The sequence below is a fragment of the Polyodon spathula genome, chromosome 4 (genome assembly GCF_017654505.1).
Source record: "Polyodon spathula isolate WHYD16114869_AA chromosome 4, ASM1765450v1, whole genome shotgun sequence".
NCBI classification, from domain to species: Eukaryota; Metazoa; Chordata; class Actinopteri; order Acipenseriformes; family Polyodontidae; genus Polyodon; species Polyodon spathula.
This window is the reverse complement of record NC_054537.1, coordinates 34,528,839-34,548,004: the sequence shown is the minus strand read 5'-3', so window position 1 is coordinate 34,548,004 and position 19,166 is coordinate 34,528,839. Positions and strand designations below refer to the sequence as shown.

General features: G+C 34.9%; 1 protein-coding gene across 1 annotated transcript in view; it reads right to left on the bottom strand.

Annotated features, from left to right (window-relative positions):
• LOC121314460 (piezo-type mechanosensitive ion channel component 2-like) overlaps window positions 1-18,171 on the bottom strand; it is a 211,410-nt gene extending 193,239 nt beyond the window's left edge. Inside the window, exon 1 of the mRNA XM_041247759.1 lies at window positions 17,597-18,171. Within this exon, the coding sequence (XP_041103693.1) occupies window positions 17,597-17,660 (64 nt within the window). The 5' untranslated portion in view covers window positions 17,661-18,171. The remainder of the gene's footprint in view (window positions 1-17,596) is intronic.
• Between the last annotated feature and the right edge of the window lie 995 nt (window positions 18,172-19,166).

The following is a 19,166-nucleotide window of genomic DNA, read 5'->3' as shown; positions in this document are numbered from 1 at the left end:
ATTCTGCCTCAAAACCAAAAACTGCAATAGTTCCTAAATATTACTTTAAACATAATGCTCCTGTACACCGCTACTGTAGCTGGTGTTATCTAACTCCTCTCCTGTAGTTCCACCCTAATGATTAATGAAGTTAGTGTTACAGTCTATCTGGGATCAACACTGTGCTTAAATAGCTGTACCATATGGCTGAAATGATATGCCAATAAATTGAAGCGATCAATTGAGAAAAATGTGTTTAAACAGCATTAACAACATTAAGGATAGCATACCACCCTTTATATATTCTGTCAAAAACAGTTTCACAATTACAACTAAAAGTAACATTATATCAAACACAAAGACATTAGTGCTGGACAACAAACATATTTTATTTCTGGATACCACTCAAAAAAGTCCATTATGAAACTTGCCTTTGTAGAAACTATACAGACGGTTAACTAATGTGTGAACTTTGGGTGTGTGTCCTCACTTGGCCTGGCTCACTTCCTGCAGCCAAGGATGAACTGTCTGCATATACTTTTGGCACTAAACCCAATTTAGCCTGGCCCTATCCTACGCAATAAGCCCCTTCAGGTGTCCACTGTTGGCTGATTGCCTGGTCCAATCTTTAACCTTTGTTTCCATTACTATTAGAACGACTCAATAAGGTTCAGGTCCAGTGATAAGCAGCAGAATCAGTGGCTTTGACCTTTATTTTCTGAATCAGAATATGGCTGAAATGTGTTACAGGAGTCATGCAGAAACAACAGGACAACAGGTCCTTTGTTTCTGTAAGAAAGTAGTTTTGCAACTTGCTAGGCTCTCGGAAACTAAATATGAGTAACCACATTTTTAATTTTGTAGCCACTGAGACCTCATGATTGTCAGTACAGTAGACACAGAACAATGAACTTGCTACTCGGTTTCAGTTCTCTACCGTGCCAACACATACTTTTAGTTGTACTTACTGTAAAATTCGGCTTACAAATTACTTAGACAATAACTTTGTCTTGCAGTCAAAGTTCCCACTGATTCACATTCCACTGCACATTCTAGCTCCCTGTAATGGAATTATTATTTTCGGCTGACCACAGTTGTATTCAGATGCAGTCACAGCTTTATTTATCATGTTGAGATTTGATTAACTGTAGCCCATCCAATATGAATGATAGTCTTTCAGTAACAGCAGTCTCATGATGCTCCACAATCTAGCACTTCCTTTCTGTGTATGATTAACTCTAGGAAGCGCATTGTGAGGCACGACAATGGCTAAATGCCATAGCACTGCAACTGTATAATCTGACTTTTTTTTTTTTTTTTAATTTTCTCCCAATTTGGAATGCCAAATCTATTTTCTCCTCACTGCAGATTCAGTGGGCGCCCTCTGATCCCATGAACAAGCCAGCTTCCTTTTTCACCTAGGAATGCGAGAGCTGATGTCAACGAGCTACCGACCTCTGGCGGACAAAGGCCAGCCTTGCATTTGTCCACTTTGGCTCACTGGGTGCCTGGCCAGCAGGGTTTGCTGTAGAGCGACGAGGAAAAACAGTCCCTGCTGGTTTTACCTCCCTAACCCACGGGAGCGCATGAGCCAATACGATGCTCCATTCGAAGTCCTCGGTGAAGACCGGCCTGTGTCACACTTCAGAACAATACTACCCGCAACATAGGAACAAAAATTAACATGAGAAACCCCATTGACACATGCGTATAAAAAGGATAGTATTATTAATAACGCAATAACAACTATTAATAATAATAATGAGTTGTATTAAACTCTCCAATCAGAGAGATGGATGCAGTTACTCGGTGGAACATGAATGATTTGCTGATTTACGTTTGACAGTGTTTATGACAAGTGAATTGATTGGAGGGCATACTCAATATAGTGACTGAAAGTGTAATTTACTAATTTGCATAATTTACTGGTTTCATCACCATAGCTACTTGAAGTTAGAGTTGAGAACATGTACAATATACAGTAATATGGCATATTTTATTTATTTATTGTCTATATATCTGTCTGTCTGTCTATCTATCTATCTGTCTATCTAGCTATATATGTCGGATGTACAGAAAGCGATTGTTTGTTTGTTTTTTTTTTCTTTTGTCAGTCATAATAAAACAAAACGGCCTTCCATGGTTATATTATCACAGTGCTGCAGAGTAACAGGTAACTAAATAACAAAATATGGACTCTTCCAGCATTGGTTGTTATCAAAATACTACCAAATTAAAAATGTGTTGACCAACCTTCATAAAATTATGAGAAGTATTTCTTTGTCCATAGTCCAGGTAATTGCGGCTTTCCTGTCCATTTTAAACTATTTCACTGTAGCAGACAGACTCACGTGACACACACTAGTGCTCTGATTGGATATGGCCTGGATACGGATTGCTGTCCACTAAGCAATCGCGTTGCCAGACAGTTGCCAGAATCTTGACAATACGTTGTAAGAGCTGTTATATGGGGAAGTCCTCACGGGATTTGGTCGCAGGCGATAAAAGTTGCTAGTGAATTGACTCGTGTAACAAGGGCTTTAGACCAAAAAGGGCTTAAGTCGTTTTTGCTGACTTTGTTATGACCGAGTCTTAAGTCCGTTTCACAGAACGATTTTCTGGGCGGTCTTAACTTAGACCAGCGATTCTGTCCTCGCGCAACGTCTTCACTGTCTTCTGCTCGAGAGAAAGCCGTTCGTTCCCTGAGGGACAGATTGATAATTCAGCTTTTTCACTCGGACTTAAGAAAAATCATTATGTTGTGTAAATATAAATATTGTCAGATGTATATATTTTATTATAGAATTTTGCAATTTTCTATAAAAAAAAAAATATCGTTATAATTTTAAACGTACCTGTTGTATTTGTTTATATGTCTGTCTTTCTATTTGCTTTAGTTGTGTATCCCTTTAAGAAAGACGTTCTTGGTTTTTAATGAGATGCAAGCATTTTTAGAAACAGGATATAGTTTCTGGTAATAATGGAGTAACCAGGCAGAGGGGAAAATGGCAAGAAACAGTAGGACACACGAAAAAGGAACACAGGCTGTAGATTTATTTTATAGCTGTGGAAAGCTTGAAATACATTTTTGCTTAAAAAAACTACAAAAAAAAACCTCTATAGATAACAAACACAAAACTACAACGGAGCTGGTATTACTTTGTATGTTTCTACCTCTGCTAATGAAGTCTTCATTCCTCTCAAACCGTGCTTTTGGTGCTGCTTGTTATAAATTAAACGTAGATTTACAGCCCTAAGTATAGCTATAATGTTAATGGTATGATCTATATTGCAATAACATATTCAATACTGTAATACAAAAAAGAAATCACCTGCAACAAAGCTGGAATTGCATTGCTTCGGTTAGTTGATGGAGATATATCAGTATGTAAAATATTTGTTAGGGTTTCAATTGACTGTCTGTTAAAACGGTATCGGCTTCTTAATCAATTCTCATCTGGGTGATCATCAAATAAATCCTATACTATCACCTGTCGAGCGATGGGAGAAAAAAAAAAGTTGTTTCAATGGCAGATCTGGACTTAAGCCTCCTCCAGGGTAGTCTTAAAGTTAAGACCTTATTAAGACTCGTTCCTGAATAAGACTTAAGTCCAAATGGACGTTTTATGACCAGTCTTAGACGTAAATTAGCATTGTGAATACGGCCCCTGGTAAACAAACTTAATTTAACACTCACCGTTACAAACAGGATATCAGTCACTTAAACTACTACTGTACCACCTCCCCTTTAATTCTGAACATTTAATTTGCAGTCCTTTTTTGACCGATTTTCGTTAAATTAGTTAAAAGCCCATCCCTTTTAGCATCCTCAAATTGAATTTTTATGTCCTCTACATTGGACGGTCCCATTATGGGCTTTCAATAGGACTACCTAATAATAATAATAATAATAATAATAATAATAATAATAATAATAATAATAATAATAATATGAACATACGATTGTAAAGTGGCCCCAGAGATTGGATGTGTTTCCATGGTACATCAACAAACGCTTGCATTGTTTGCATTCAGCTTTATTTATTTATTTACTTATTTGGTTGTCTGGGTATTTAACCAAAAAGCAGGGTTTTCTAGACATTTCTTTCAATACAGCTTATGCGATACAGCACTTTGCTGTTGAGATGGCGAATGAAGAAATTTGCTTCTAGTTAATACGAGCTGGAGGGGGGAGGGACGGACGTGCTCAGTTTTTTCGAAATTTAAATTATTAGTGATAGCGTATATTTTGTATGTTTCAAACATATTCTACCATAGCATTTCTCTTACACTGTCTTGTACACTGGGTATTCATTACATATTTTACTGAAGCACTACAACTGCTATAGGTACCCACCGCCCCGCGCCCCCTTCCGTCCCCTTCAGTCCCCCGCCTCTTGATTTTACTTTTGTGTCTGACTCTTTGTAACTGCATGTGAAATGATGACACTGTCTGAGTTTTATCACAATAGAGTAGTGACATAAATAATGGAACAGCAACAGGAAAAGAACTGCGTCAAAGGAGATTAACTCTTTCAGCACTAGGTAACTTTCAGCAATTAAGATAAAATACTTTTAAGTAATGACATTAACCACCATATATATATATATATATTATATATATATAGTATATATATATATATATATATATATATATATATATATATATATAAAAGTGTTGCATATTGTAGTTAAATAAATTCTTACAAACAAATGCACCATGAATATTACATATTAATGTATATGCAAACACTACTAACAAAAAATGACATGTGATGCTGCATTTGATGGTTACTTTATTTGTTGCTTACAATATAGCCCCTATCAGTCACAGTCAGTGTTTTACCATTCTGTTTTTTTTTTTTTTACAGTGGTCTTGCATCATTTTCAGCAGGCATCTGCTTATGAATTTGCACTTACCAGCCCCTCCTAATCTGTTGGTGAACTAGGTTATACAGCTGCTGGCATAATGTCAACTAGACAATGGAAACAACAGGAGCAGTAACAACCAGTAAACAGGCAGTTACTTAAAACTTGACAATGATCTCTTCTGACAATTGATACATAAGGTCACAGTTAGTTTTTTCTAAAGGAGGGATTTTTTATTGTATTTTAACTTGTCTTTACATGTATTAGTCACCTCTACTGTTTGCTGCTCCAGCTGAATTTCTATTGTGAATTCTGAAAGCAGGATGTCATTTGTATGAACTACAATATGACAAAAGAGATGATTAACAGTTTACCAAACAAGCAATTTGGAGTGTACAACAGTTATTCATTTGAGATAGACACTCCAGGAGATACAGCACCAACCTCACTGTTGGTTTTTGGATGTCTAGTTTGTTAAGTGCAGTTGTCTCAATTTTTTGTAGCTTATTAATGCAAATGCACTAACCATTGGGTCATTGTCTGTTTCCAATAGGGCATGCTGTTGCTTTTAAAATCCTGCAAACAATAATCCCATAGAGATCGGTGGAAACAGTATCTTTTTTTTCACTGTTTGTCTTTTGATCTATTAATAAGGACTGAATCCCAAATGAACTGTTAGAAACAGAAATGTTTTTTTTTTTTTTTTTTTTTTAACATGAATCATCACAGTAGTAGTGTGATATATTGCAGGCTGTTTTTAGAAGTCCTGATTTAATTGCCTTGGTGAAAAAAAAAATCAGAAATGTATAGTTAGGACTTTGTATACATTCACATTGCTGGTCATAATTCATGGTGGTGCAGTCAGATCACTTACAGGAAACATTTAAGATAAAAAAAAAAAACGAAATGAAAGCTCTCTTTATGCTACATAACATGCTATGTTGTGGAGAAAATAAAAACGAACCAAAAGCATACTGTATGAGTATATGTGTATATCTGGTGTAAATAATGTGGCTATAAACAAAAATATATTTTTTTGTTTACATTAACATGCTCCTAAACTTCTACAGCATCTACAGTACCTAAGTGTAAAATCCCTTTTGAACCTCTTGTATTATTAGAGATGTGCATAAAACAAATGTTGAAGCTGGTAACTAAACCAAAGGTGCACAATATATTTTGTAAAGCAAATAATAATAAATGCTTCAGCACATATGTTTACCCTAATCTGTTTATTAGGGCACAAAACAAGATATTCATATTTTCAATCACATTTAAATGTTGGGAGTCTCACACTTGACTCCAGAAGTGGATTTGGGCTCCACTATACACTAAAAACACTAAAATCCTAAATATGCATCGCTCATCAAATTAAAATTGTGAACCTTTAAAAGACCTTAAAGCACAACAGCACCCCTAGTGCTGCTACGTGTCTCAGCAATTGTTACTAACACTACAAAGTAAAAGGTACAATTTATAAAGACTTTTTCAGATGTATTTTAACAGTAAAACTTAAAAGTAACTGATACAAATAGACTGACGTTTTGGTAAGTGCTTTTTCTCATGTTTTTTTGTTTTGTTTGTTTTTTTTAAGTTATTCTGTTTTAATACCAATAGTATTAAGAATTTATTTCTGGCCTTTAGGAAATATTGAAAACTTGTTTTGCCATATAGTTATAGCTTGTATAGGGAATGGGACCTGGACAGTTACTAATGGAAATACATGTCAGCACCAACAAATGAACTTCTACATGGATTAGTTTGAATATTGTCTGATTTCAATGGCTTTGTGTTTTACTACCTTTATATTCAGCAAGGGGGGGGGGGGGTGCAGTGTGTCTTTACTTAAATCTATTTAGAGCACTTAACTATGTGTATACATGCTGCATGGGGTGACAGCAGTCCAAGAATGCCCCTTTGTAAACATTCTTAAAACCATCAGACCATCTTACACTGTCAGCATATACATTCTTTTTTTCTAAAGGTCAGTAATTGATGCCGACTTTCACTGCAATTTGTGTACAAAGAATTATTTTCTGTTTTCACTGTGAACTTCTGCATTTCAGGCAATCGTGCAGTTTACTTTAGAAAGATGATCTTACGAAAAGAATTCTCTCTTTTTGGGTGACAGCAAATCACTAGATCTTCACTACGCCTTACAACAGCAAGTACAGTTAGTGTACTAGGGTTACTAGGAGTAAATGTAGTGCAATACATTGTCTAGATTTTTACAATGACTTTTCCGCATTGTGCCCATTTATAAAACTAAAAACCCTTTGCAAAAACTATTTGCAAAATTAAAAGCCTATTCATTCTGCTACCAACAAACAATACACCGATTAACCTTATTTTCCTTTCAGCATGCACTGTAACATTGTTATAAATGACCACTTGGGAGCGTGGCTGATTGTTGCACTCTGTTTCATGATGGTAAATAAATGTCTGACACGTCTGGTCTCATAGGCAGACCAAACAGCCTACACAAGAGAAATATGCATGAAGTCTGTGCAACTGGGACAATAGCAGAAATATGTCAAAATGTTCAAATACAATTCCACTGTGAACAGTAAAGTTTATTTACACTTATTTTAGGTTTCGTCAATTTAATAAAAGAACCACTAGCTTTAATACAAACAAACAAAAAAAGATATATTGGGTACTCCTCTGGCCCCCACGTAAACTGGGGTTGGTAAAACTTAAAAACATGATTACAGTACCGGTTACCTGGTTGAAGTACTTACAGTACAATAACAATGCCATTCATACAGCTGATTAAATAAACCGATTATCAACATTAAACCATTTTTTGTGGATTGCATTATTTTTTAACCATTGTGCTGTTAACCATTAATAATTGAAAACAATTTGATTCAGAACGACGTGCCCTGAACAGCAGACTTGTTCTTTAAATTAACGTACTCTAAACATGAGTCTGTTCATAGCCCTATGGCTCTTTAGTCTGTTGACCAGGAACAGTTTCCATTAATTATATTATTTATTTTGTATTGAACTCTAATTGGAAAGAGCTACCTAAAATGAGTCGTATCAACCCAGCCCTTAGCTGTGACCCAGACAGTTCCAAAATATATTATTATTTTGTATTGAACAAATGGCATTTAAAAAAAAAAAAAAAGCTAGTTTGCTTTGAGAATTACACCAAGTTTGCATACATAATCACAATGCTGATACAATAGATTGCTTATGTTGCTGACCTGAAATTTGAAAAACTTTCATTATGCACGTTCTTAATAAAGGAGCACTGTCTCTACTGTATTGTCCAAGTTTAAAATCCTTGCAATACATTGGACTTCATTTATTCTAAAAGCCACTTCTGTGGGTTGATTTTGGCTTGCATGTAAAGCATCCTAATCACTGAACAAAAGAGTCAGACTTGTTCACACAAGCAGCTATAGTGCTATAAACCTGCCTGCAAGGGTCAGACTCTGTAACGACAGGGCAAACAACAACACTCCTTCTGACATTCCTCTTTTTATCTAGCTCCCTTTTAGGTGCTGTTAAAAAACATAGTTTTCACTTTAAATACAAGGACCATTGTTTAATTTTATTGTGCTGCCTGTACATGTTCAGGAAGGTTGTGTTTGCACGCTGGCCAAAAAAAAAAAAGCAGTTACCAAACACCACTCTGCAATAAGCCATACCGTTAAAGGCAAGTTTATTAATTTAGTTTTTCATTTCTGATCTAATACAGTAAGTGATTTTTCATTGCAAAGCCCAACATGAAATATTAAATATGTGTTTGTGACATCAGAAAACTGCTTATTATTTTCCACATTATTCATTTATAAGGTTAAAGTTTCTTCTCCTAAAGTAATGGAAATGTTTTTTCTACCACATAATTATCTCTAAGTGAATGGCTGGACTACCACACCTTCTGGTTGATTGAATTATAGTACCAATTTCTACTAACACAAAAGCTCTGTCCAACAAAAGGAATGACACACTCCTTAAAAAAACCCAGGGAAACTTTAATGAATTGAGATCTAATTGGTGGTATCGTGTTAGTTAAAATACATGGATGTACTATGTCTCTGATACAATGGTACATTTAAAAAAAAGACTAACGATCTTGCAGGCACTGTGCAATCAACCTTACTTGTGTATCTGGCTGCTATTATTTTTTGACATCCTTCGTAGGTTTACCGTATAAAAATACACTATACGTAAGTAAGAAGGCAGCGTTCAGTAGACCTATACTGCAAACCCACAGCAATAATTACAATACTGAAATAGGTTTTTGTGTTTACAGAAATGTTCAAATTAAACAAGTTTTTAATTTATATATCTTGAAAGTAACACATATCTGTAACTATCATTTCAATATTTCTACTAATATCTATGAGGTTGTTATAAAATGAATTATGAAAGTATTCCTCCTAAGCTCCATGTTAAAATGACTATAAAAGCAGACAAAAAGCGATTTCCTCTGTTTACCAGGAATGTGTTTCTAATAATGTCAGTGTATTTACAAAAGATTGAAAACTTACATGTAATAAACATATTTGTTATTATATATATATTTGAAAAATGTTGTCTCCTGGTATAAACATCTTGTATATAACTCTATAAATCAAAACAGCTGTTGCAAACATGTAAATATTTTATATAGCCCCTGGTGTATGAAACACCCTCATACTATATATATCTCTGCAACTGCAAAGATTCTCTGCATCCTTTTTACAAGCTTGTGAGAAGCAATACCCTTATGAAAGGAAAATGCTTTAATAATGAAAAACCAAAAAAACTTTATCTCAAACAAGTTAATGAAGTATAAGCAGCTTACCAAGAAGGCATTAATCATAGTTAAATGTTTTAGGCACTAGTTAACAATACACTGAAGGAACACGTTAACTTTATTCTGGAAATTGTACTGCACAACGCCAAACACTACAGTTTTGCTGATATCTGTTTCTTTGTTCTATAGAGCCCTTTCCATCCACTAGCACACAGTGACTGACACCAAGGTAAGTTTTCCTGCTATTTAATTTCTCTTTTATATTATATATATATATATATATATATATATATATATATATATATATATATATATATATATATATATATATATATATATATATAAACCATATATATTGTAACAGAGCCTTATGGCTCAGTTTCGTTTTCGCCCTTGAAATCACAGAGCCAGACACAAGATTTAAGATTTTAGCGCTTTCGCTCAAATTTGAAAAAGCAATATAAGCAAAAATCAAAACAAACATCTAACTCTTTTTGAGCATTAACTAAACTTGTGCAGGTCTATAACTAGCTCGCGGGATGGCTAAGCAGTTTACCTGGCATATAAACAAAACAGATTCACACAGTATTTAATAAAAGGCTTCACACAGTACTTTTTAGTCCTTAAATACTCTGCACCTGGCTCTAATTTACAATAATAGCCAGGTGCAGGTAATAATGAACAATGAAATAATAATTAACGCAAGTTTTTGGCAGAGAGGATATTAACCCCATCCCTACTGTGCTACAATATTCACTCTCAAATTCAGCATGTCTGACGATTGACTCGAGGAGGAGTGATAGAGGAAGTTATTGATGGGTGAGACTTGAGTGGGGGATGTCTGATACTTGACTACAATAAGGGTGATGTCTGAGGATGTCCTAAAAATGGACGCCGTAAATACGCTTGGGCTTTAACTTTACGTCATAGTTTCATTTTGATAGCAAGTTGTACACTGGAAAAGCAGGACTGGTTTTCTAACATAAAAACACAATATTGTTGTTTGTAAAATAAAATAAAACTCTAGCTAAAATTATTGAGAAAAGTGGAAATTTTGACTATTAAACATTTTGACACAGGATTTTTTTTTTTTTTTTTTACATAAATTGCACGTAATTGCAAAAAGAAAACATAAAAGAACACACAACTATATGGCTAACGTTTAATATAGCCAAAACAGTTTTGTTGCTTCTTTATTTTAAACTACAGTAAAGGCATAAGTATTATACTGTAGCCTATGCACTGCATTGGGGGAAAAAAAAGCAGACACTCAGAACCCTCCTATATAATATCTATTCAAACAGCATTGCTATTGTAAAAAAGCGTAGTTGCATAAATAGAAGAGTTAACTTTTAATGGAGGATAAGCAGTTCATTTTATTAAACTGTCTGCATACAAGCAGCCACGTCCTGAGATAGAGCAAGAGAAAAGCAGGGCTCTGTCTTACCATCTGTGTGTACTAAAAAAACAGCTGGTATACTGTATCCTCTTCTAGTCATAAAATATCGAATATACAAATCGTTTGTTTGTATTCATATATATATATATAATACACACTGCTGTGCAAAAATCTTAGACATGTTGCATTTTTCTACTCTGATGCATCAACAATTTACTCAAAGCCTCCACTAGTGTTTTCTACTATTATAACAACCTTGACTTGCATAAAGAAGCAAAAACATTGATTGAAATAGCTTGCATTACTTGATTTTCAAAGTGTGGTATCTGAAGCATAATCAACAAGTACAGATAAACATCATCTGTAATTGACAAACCCAGGACTGGAAGACCCAGAAAGCTGTCTAACAAAATTGAGCAATATTTGAAAATAATATACTTAAAGAATAGAAAGAAGACAAGCATTGAATTGACAACAGAACTGGCAGATGGCACAGGTGTCAATGTCCACCCATCAACAGTCCAAAGCACCTTTGACCATTGTTCCATAGTCCTGATTTCAAGAGTGACCTTCGTACTGTTGATTTGATGGACAACGCCACCTGTGCGCGCATATATATATATATATATATATATATATATATATATATATATATATATATATATATATATATATATATATATAATATATATATATATATATATTAGTAAGATAGCAGGGAGGGGGTTAAAATTCCTCCCTTCTAAAACCATGTGAAAATGCACTGTGGGTGAATTGGGTTTGAATTGTTTTAATTGTTTAATGATTTAGTTATCCCCTGCACCTGGTGGTAATTATAAATTAGAGCTAGGTGCAGGGTATTTAAGAGAGGCAGCCAGACTGATCAGGGCTGCTGAGAAGAGCCCGACTGTGTGTGTGAGAGCAGTTGTATCAGAAGAAGGAATTGTGTGAAGCCCGTGTGAGTTTTGTGTGTTGGTGTTTGACAGGTAAATGGTTTAGCCGTCCTGTGGTCAGTGAGGGACCAGTCTGTGTTTAGTTAGAGATTCGAAAGGGAGTTAGGTGTTTGTTTCTCTTTTGTTGGTTTTGTTTATTCATTGGTGTTTATCAAAAAGTGCGCGCAAGCGCTGTGAAAAATCCATTTCAAGTCCTGGGTCTGGTCTTTAAAGGGGCAACGAACGAAGTGAGTAGCGACAATCTTTCACTTTATACTATATATATATATATATATATATATATATATATATATATATATATATATATATATATATATATATATATATATATATATATATATATATATATATATATACTGTTAAAGGCACAATGAAATAAAGTGATTCCATTTGCCCTGAAACATTACATGATCCACACACAGGTTCTTGCCATTCGGGGGTGAAAGAGAGACTTTTAAATTTGTTTGTAATGCAGTCTGTGAAACAATCAACCATTTCAGGTACTTATTATACTTCTACTGTTAAAGCAGGTAATATATAGTAAGAGGTCTGATTTGATTTTTATTGTACCTTTCCAGTTGGACAGGATTGCCATGTATAATCTATCTGTCTTTTATCCGGGACCAACGCTTTCGGAAATAATTGGGGAAAATATACAATACGTACATTAATTCTGAACTCGGCTAATCTGAAGCAATTCATTTGATTTGAGTTATATCCTTGGTGATGTTTTAGTGCATTCCAAATAAATATTTCTCCACATGTGGTCTGTTTATTGTACAAATTTGTTCCCCAAGATCAAGAGCTGTACATTCTATCACTGTCTCTTCTACTAGAATTGTTGGAGCTGAGAAATAAAATTCAGTTCCATCACAAATCAATATATTAAAATACAATACGTCTCTTTCCAAGAACCATAGACTGCACAAACATCTCTGACTAACACAAGAATCTATGATATACAATGCCTATAGAAAGTCTACACCCCCTTGAACTTTTTTCTCATTTTGTTGTGTCAGTGCCTCAGAGTTTCATGCATTTAAATGAGGATTTTTTTTCCACTTAGCTACACACCATACTCCACACTGTTAAGGGAAAAAAGTTTTTATTGAGAGAAAAATTATGTATTAAAAATACAAAGCTGAAAGATCATAATTGGATAAGTCTCCACCCCCCTGAGTTAATACTTGGTGGAAGCACCTTTAGCAGTAATTACAGCTGTGAGTCTGTTGGGATAGGTCTCTACCAACTTTTCACACCTAGATTTGGCAATATTTGACCATTCCTCTTTAAAAAACTGTTCAAGCTCTGTCAAGTTCCTTAGGGAGCATTGATGGACAGCAATCTTCAAGTCATGCCACAAATTTTCGATTGGATTTAGGTCGGGGCTCTGACTGGGCCACTCCAGTGTAGCTTTGGCTGTGTGCTTTGGATCATTGTCATGCTGAAAGGGGAACTTCCATCCCAGTTTCAGCTTTCTTGCAGAGGGCAGCAAGTTTTCCTCAAGGACTTCTCTGTACTTTGCTCCATTCATTTTCCCTTCTATCAAGACAAATGCCCCAGTCCATGCTGATGAGAAACATCTCCATAACATGATGCTGCCACCACCATGCTTCACAGTAGGGATGGTGTTCTTTGGGTGATGCGCTGTGTTGGGTTTGCGCCAAACATAATGCATTGCATTTAGGCCAGAAAGTTCAATTTTAGTTTCATCAGACCACAGAACTTTTTGCCACATGGCTACAGAATCTCCTGAGTGTTTTTTTTTGTATTCTTCAAACGGGATTCAAGGTGGGCTTTCTTGAGTAATGGCTTCCTTCTTGCACTCTGCCATACACGCCAGATTTGAGGAGTGTTTGGGATATTGTTGTCACATGCAAACTTTGGCCAGTCTTGGCCATAAAAGCCTGTAGCTCTTGTAAATTTGCCATTGGCCTCTTGGTAGCCTCACTGATCAGTCTCCTTCTTGCTCAGTCATCCAGTTTAGAGGGACGGCCTGATCTATGCAGGGTCTTGGTGGTTCCACACACCTTCCACTTCTTAATAATCGTCTTGACCGTGCGCCAAGGGATATTTAAGGCCTTTGATATTTTTTTTTATACCCATTGCCTGATCTGTGCCTCTCAACAACTTTGTCCCAGAGTTCTTTTGAAAGCGAATTGGTGCTCATGGTTGAGTCTTTGTTTTGAAATGCACTGCCCAGCAGAGGGAACCTAAAGGAACTGCTGAATTTATCCTGAAATCATATGAATCACTACAATTTAACAGAAGTGGAGGCCACACTTGGTGTGTGATTTTGAAGATGATTGGTTACACCGAAGATAATTTAGGATTGCTATTACAAGGGGGGGGGGGGGGGGGGGGGGGGGGGGGGGGGCTTATCCAACCAAGCTACTTCAGTTTTTTTTTTGTTTTTTTTATGAATTTTCTACAAATTTTTAGAATTTTTTTTCATTTGGAAATTGTGGGGTAGGATGTGTAGATAAATATATATATATATATATATATATATATATATATATATATATATATATATATATATATATATATATATATATATATATTAATGCATTTTAATTCCAGGCTAAAAGGCAACAAAACATGTAAAATTTGAAAGGGGGTGTAGACTTGCTATAGACACTGTGTGTGTGTCTATATATACATATATACATATATATTATGTATAAAACTATACATAAAACTAAACTATATGCTGGCACAAAAAGGAAGATAACCTTCTATACGAATCTTGATCAAATTAAGTCACAAAGCATTAAATGCTTGCTAAGTTTGTTGAGAGTCAAGCACCTGTATAGATGTCATACAGGCAAACAGCAGGGCATAGAATGCAATATCCCCGAGATTCCAATATCTAAGTCTGTAAAATAACTGTTACACTATATTAACAATTTGTACCATGTTATTACTAATACCGTACCTCCTGCCAGGGTCTTGACTGGATTAACAGGGTACCTTCCTGTAATAAGATTTGAACCGCTTGACTGAACTTACTAAGTGATTTAATGAAATGTTTAGTTAGGTATTTTTATTCTTGTCACTTTTGCCTACATTCATCAGTGAAATTCTTGTCATTCTTGAATCAGAACTTTAAAATATTCTGAAGTATATAATCATTAAATGAGTAGAGTGTGTAATGAATGTGGCATGAGTGTGTAATGAATGTGTAATGAATGTGTTATGAATGTGTAATGAATGTGACATGAGTGTGTAATGAATGTGTAATGAGTGTGTAATGAATGTGTAAAACCGAAGTTAGATTTCCTACCTAGTCTTGTATATTTTCATTCAAAGTTTTATTTTGAATTCAGACATCTAACAAGACCAATCAAAAACCCTACAATTTTCCAAAGAGTTCCAGTCTGTGCAGCCACCTTCACCAAATACACCAAGGAAAATAAAATACTGGACCAAGTGCTGGACTTCAGTCAAGCTCAATATGACTATACATATAACTATGTATGCCTGTGTAATATAATCATATTTTATTTTAGACCCAAACTGTAGTTTTGCTTCTTAAACACATTTAGGCCTATATGTTGTAAAACATTTAAAAAAAAAAAAAAAAAAAAAAAAACAACACTAATAATAATAATAATAATAATAATAATAATAATAATAATAATAATAATTACAGACAGTGATGCAAACCACATACCTAACGGACAGGCAAAAGGGACCATAATAGCTTTCTTTACTGGATAACCAGATATCAGTGCAATCTTGATTCGGTCTGTATACTGATGCTAATCAGAAAATGACAGAGCCAAAATCGCCGATAGTAATTTTGATGTGTAAATAACACGTCACACACAAATGTGTTAACTGGTTTGAGCCCTAATAAAACCCATTCACTCGGTATACGTGTATCTGTTCGCTGTATCTCAAGAAAAGGGTTAATTTAGTTGGGACAATTATTGTTATCGAGGCCTTTGTTTCTTTGTTTAAACGCGAGCTGTTCTGGGTAGTATCTTAAAACACTTCACAGTGGACAGTATGATGACCCCCTTACCTGCGGCACATTTCAATCTGAAAAATAAAAAACTAAAATTGTAACTGTCACTTTCAACTCTGTATCTGGGTTCCGCGATACAACAGATCGTATCAGGCGCTATCTTCTTTTTTGAAGCAGCAGAACCCAGTCCTGGAGGTGATAAAGTCAACTCCCTCTAAGCATAGATGCGATTGATAACATCTTGATCGACTGCTGCTGCTTGCTTATCCCATGATTAACAAGGACGAGTGAAAAATAGAGAGGAGAACATGCTTTATATCGAGAAAGTTTCCTATGGTCTCAATTTTGCAAATATACTTTGACACCTGCTCAAATCAGACATTAGCGTCCAGCTTTAATTGTGTTATACATATACATTATATATATATTAAATTTAGCAATACTTACTATTAAATATGAAACTAAAATAAATAATAACACATATAACCTTACACCAATTAGCAATATGTTGTAGCCTGTACAATGGATACTTTAATTTAACCATTTACATGGATGTTATAATGACATTTGATATATTATTACAGTACATTACAATGACAGTTAGTGATATAAGGTTATGTTACGTTTGTTATGCAGCAGATCAACACGGGCACTGCTACAAAACCGGACATTTGCAATAACAATAACTATAAGGCACATAAAGTTTGCCCCCTTTGTTAATTATTATCCCAAAAGTACAACTTGATACAGTGAATTGCATTGGAAAAAAGGAGAAAGTTTTATTGGAAGTAGATAACACATTTATTTTAATAAATGTATCTTAAACTGATTATATGTATATATTTTTTATATATCTTATACATTTACCTGTTGTTCGTTGTTCGGTCACAAAAGACATTTGAATTATTCAATGAAAATTATGTTACAGAAAACAAAATATTTCCCATTTCCTGTGGCATTAATTTTTAATTGTTCCCGTATTCCAGATTTTTTACCTACGTAAAGGTGTAATTACAAAAAGTTTCTTTGCATGTGCTCACTGGTTAATAGTTGGTTATTTCAAACGACTATTGTAATTAACCAGAGATCTAAAATTATTAAACAAAACAAAAACAAAATCGGTTGCGTGTTGAATTCAGTCAGATTTTCCCAATAAATTAGAACACGTATTTCAGTTTTCAATTGAATACATTTTATATTCGTTGCAGCAGAATTGTTGGAGGAAACTTTTTCATAGGCTACTGCAAATTGCAATGCTATTGCCCATGTACTATGCTATTCCTGAACAGTGACATTTATACAATCCATGTGTACTGTAGTTTTTTAATCACCATTAATTTCTGTGCTCAACAGAATTTGGTTGTGTACCGTTAAGGGTGAAAGGTTAAAATGCGTAAAATAAGCAACCACAACCAGTGACAGGCAGCTAAGTATACCTGACTGTCAGACTGGGGTCTATCCACAACTATTTAGCATTTCAATATCTACAGGTACATGTATAGTATTATTCTGAAATATGTATTCCAATTTGAGCAGATGCACCACACAGCAGTTTCTATCTTTGATAAGTCGCTGTTTTGGTATGTCATTTTAAATTGAATCTGCATTGCTTGTTTACAACAACAAAAACAAAAAAATAAATAAAAACAAACAAAAAAAAACAACCTTACCTGCAACAAGGCATATTGGGAGAAGCAATCTGAAGATCAGTCCACACACCACTTCTGACGCCATTGCTTATGAATTTATCTTCTCACAAGGTCAACAGTTGGTTTCAAGAGAAAGTATTTGCTATCTCTCTTCAGCTGGTCAAACCAGATAAGCTTTAGGTTTACCCCTGTTCAGTTTCCACAGAGCTAAGGATTGCCATGTGTCCTGTTATCTAACCCTTTGACAAGGGTTCATCAGTTAGTTAACATGTTTATTATCTGTAGCCCATGGAGAAGTCCAGAACTAACAGCTTTTCACTTTGCTTTGGGCAGTATGAGTCATGCTTTACTGATCAAATTCAAGCTGTGGTTTCCTGACACTTTCTCCAACTAAAGCTGTTGGAAAAGACACTGAATTATCCATTCACAATTGTTCTGTGTACTCCCCCAATCCATAACTGAAAGTGAGCAAAACAACAGCAACAATGTTATGCAATGAGCTTCAAATAAGGCTGTTTTGATTTATCCCGGCATTAAATGAAGATTGTTCTTAGCTCTGTCTGTCTCTCAGCCGCTACCTCTGTCTCAAATCACATCTGACTCCGCTGTTTCCTTTGAATTAAATGTTAGGAGGCCCATCCTGTAACTGACAAACGTCTAAACCATTCAGGAGTAAGGAAAAACTGCCCGACTAAAAACGAACCCCCAATGAGCAAACAAAAGAGGTGGGACCAGAACTGTCAGTACGTTTGTTTCATTGCCCCTCCTGAGAGCGTGCTACTGGCGTGTGAAATCCTTATCGCAATGTTTATTGGGATTATTTACTCAGGGCGTTTCATAGGAAATTATAGGAAATTATTTACACAGTTTGTGCACACTGTGTAAAACAAAAGAAAACAAACAAATACCCCCCCCCCCCCCCCCCCCCTACCCCCCAAACAATTGGTCATAATTTGAAAGTTAGCAGTATTTCAGTGTTTAGGCTACCTTGTTTAACTTGGAGCCTCAAACTAGTCACCCGAATGTGCTTGTCGTACAGTTTTTAACTCAGTGCTGCTCTAATATAGATACAGTAGAATACAACATATAGGCTTATATAAAATTAAAAAAATTAAAAATTAAAAAAAAAAAAAAAAAAAAAAAACGGTGTCGTGGTTTAAAGCAGAATTGGTTAAACTGTAGCCTATATTTAATAAATATAAACATTTCACATGTTATGTACACCTCAAATTATTAAATTACATATTAAACGTTAGGCATATGCATAATTATGATAAACAAGTAATAACGTAGTGTTCTTATTTTTGGTAACTTCCTGGAAAGTGTTACTTTGCGTAAATTTCTGTTGCTTTTTGTTCAAATGATATTCTCGCGTGTTTAGAGGTCGTAGTAAAATATTCTTGTAAGAAATATGAAAGGAGCATACAACTTGCGCAAGGTTTCTTCAACTGCTATATCAAAATCCCTTTAAAGTTTGCAACTGTTTCCGTTGCATTCAATGTTGCTACAATGATAACGTTACAGCGCCACCTCTCGTTACTCTTTATTTTTTACGATCAGCTGCTCCAGTTCTGTTTTGTTATATGCATCT